The sequence below is a fragment of the Aplysia californica genome, unplaced genomic scaffold (assembly GCF_000002075.1).
Source record: "Aplysia californica isolate F4 #8 unplaced genomic scaffold, AplCal3.0 scaffold00343, whole genome shotgun sequence".
Lineage (NCBI taxonomy): Eukaryota > Metazoa > Mollusca > Gastropoda > Aplysiida > Aplysiidae > Aplysia > Aplysia californica.
Genome location: NW_004797613.1, coordinates 737,154 through 738,728, shown reverse-complemented (window position 1 = coordinate 738,728; position 1,575 = coordinate 737,154). Strand labels below are relative to the sequence as shown.

Below are 1,575 nucleotides of genomic sequence, written 5' to 3'. Positions count from 1 at the left end.
AAAGCCCCGATTCGGCTCAAAATTATGGAATTTGAATTTTTGGCATTTTTAGCTTCCTCAGCCTCTCCTACAACTATTTCATCGCATAAGAACCCCCAAATATCGTATTTTTTCCCCATACCCGGCATGTTTATCGATCACCACCATTTCCTCATAATAAAGTCAATATTTTATTTTTCTTTACCGACCGTTTTCTCTAAACGCGACTTTTCTCTATACTTTTTGAATAACTCCACCATTTTTTAAGTTAATATTCATGAAATTTTCACAGAATGAAGAGACGATGTAATACTATAAATTGGTCTGTTGACTTCTCGATATTTGGAATAGTTCTTTGTTGGTGGTGTCTTGAGTGTGAATTTTCCCGGATTTTGTGCAAACTAGAATGGTACCTCAGAAAAAAATTCATTAAAATTGTTTATTTTCGTTTAGGAAAAAAACAACAGACAAATATTTAGATCAAATGTTTGTTAACACGCATGCAAAAAAACAATTAATTTCCAGGAGCAGTAAGTGCGGTATTCATTACGTAAGACATGTCAACACAATCCAATATGGCCGCTGTATCCATGGAAACGAAACTTTTTCTCAAATTTGATTACGTGTTTTAAGACTCCTTACTATGCTTGTTGTATGTGTGTAATTTGGTAAAATTCGGTCCAGTAATAAGCGAGATAGCCTTCAGGTGTAGCCCCCCCCCCCCTTTTTTTTAAGGCTCAGAGCTGTTTAATTTTTGCTCCAGCAGTAATAGGCACTGTTCTATCACTAGAGATACTGTTATAACATTTTGCGCTGTACTGGTACGGTGGCGGAGAGGTTAGTGCGCTCGTCTCTGAAGCGGAAAGTCCAGGTTTGAGCCTCGGTTCAGACACGGGTTTTTTTCTTCCCCTTCTGCCCACCCAGCAGTAGTGGGTACCTGACTTTGAGTCAGGGAAGTAAAGGCGGCGTAGAAAGGAGCTGGCCACCCTACCACAATATACCCAAGGCTCAGGAAGTTGTCTCACTAATAAGACAATCCCCAATGTCGGGATCGGATGCAGGGATGATGTGTTGAGAGTATGTGGCTCTGATTGGTTCTCATAGAGCTGTGTTTACACGGGAGTGGGCGCTATAGAAATGATCTTCATTATTATTATTATCATATAGAAGTACATAAACACATAATTAATGCATTATTAATTTATTGTTGATTTGTGTTTCCCGCGTTTTTCCCCAGGTACCTGGCCTCGTCCCAGCTGCAGGCGACAGACGCACGGCGGGTGTTCCCGTGTTTTGATGAGCCAGACATGAAGGCCAGATTCAAAGTCTCTATCATACACCAGTCGGGTGAGATAGGAGGGGAACGGGTGGGGGAGAGGGGAGAGAGGGAGAGAGAGGGAGAGAGAGAGAGAGAGAGAGAGAGAGGGAGAGAGAGAGGGGGAGAGAGAAAGAGAGAGAGACAGAGAGAGAGACAGAGAGAGAGACAGAGAGAGGGGAGAGAGAGTGAGAGACACACAGAGAAAGAGAGAGAGAGATAAAGAGAGAGAGGGGGGAGTAGAGAGGAAGAGAGAGAGAGAGAGAGAGAGAGAGAGAGAA

The 1,575-nt window shown here is 42.7% G+C and overlaps 1 protein-coding gene across 1 annotated transcript in view; it reads left to right on the top strand.

Annotated features, from left to right (window-relative positions):
* The window catches only part of APN (aminopeptidase), a gene marked incomplete at its 3' end in the record, with an annotated part of 48,465 nt that overhangs the window by 12,117 nt on the left and 34,773 nt on the right, over positions 1–1,575 (top strand). Inside the window, 1 exon segment of the mRNA NM_001204673.1 lies at positions 1,217–1,325. Within this exon segment, the coding sequence (NP_001191602.1) occupies positions 1,217–1,325 (109 nt within the window).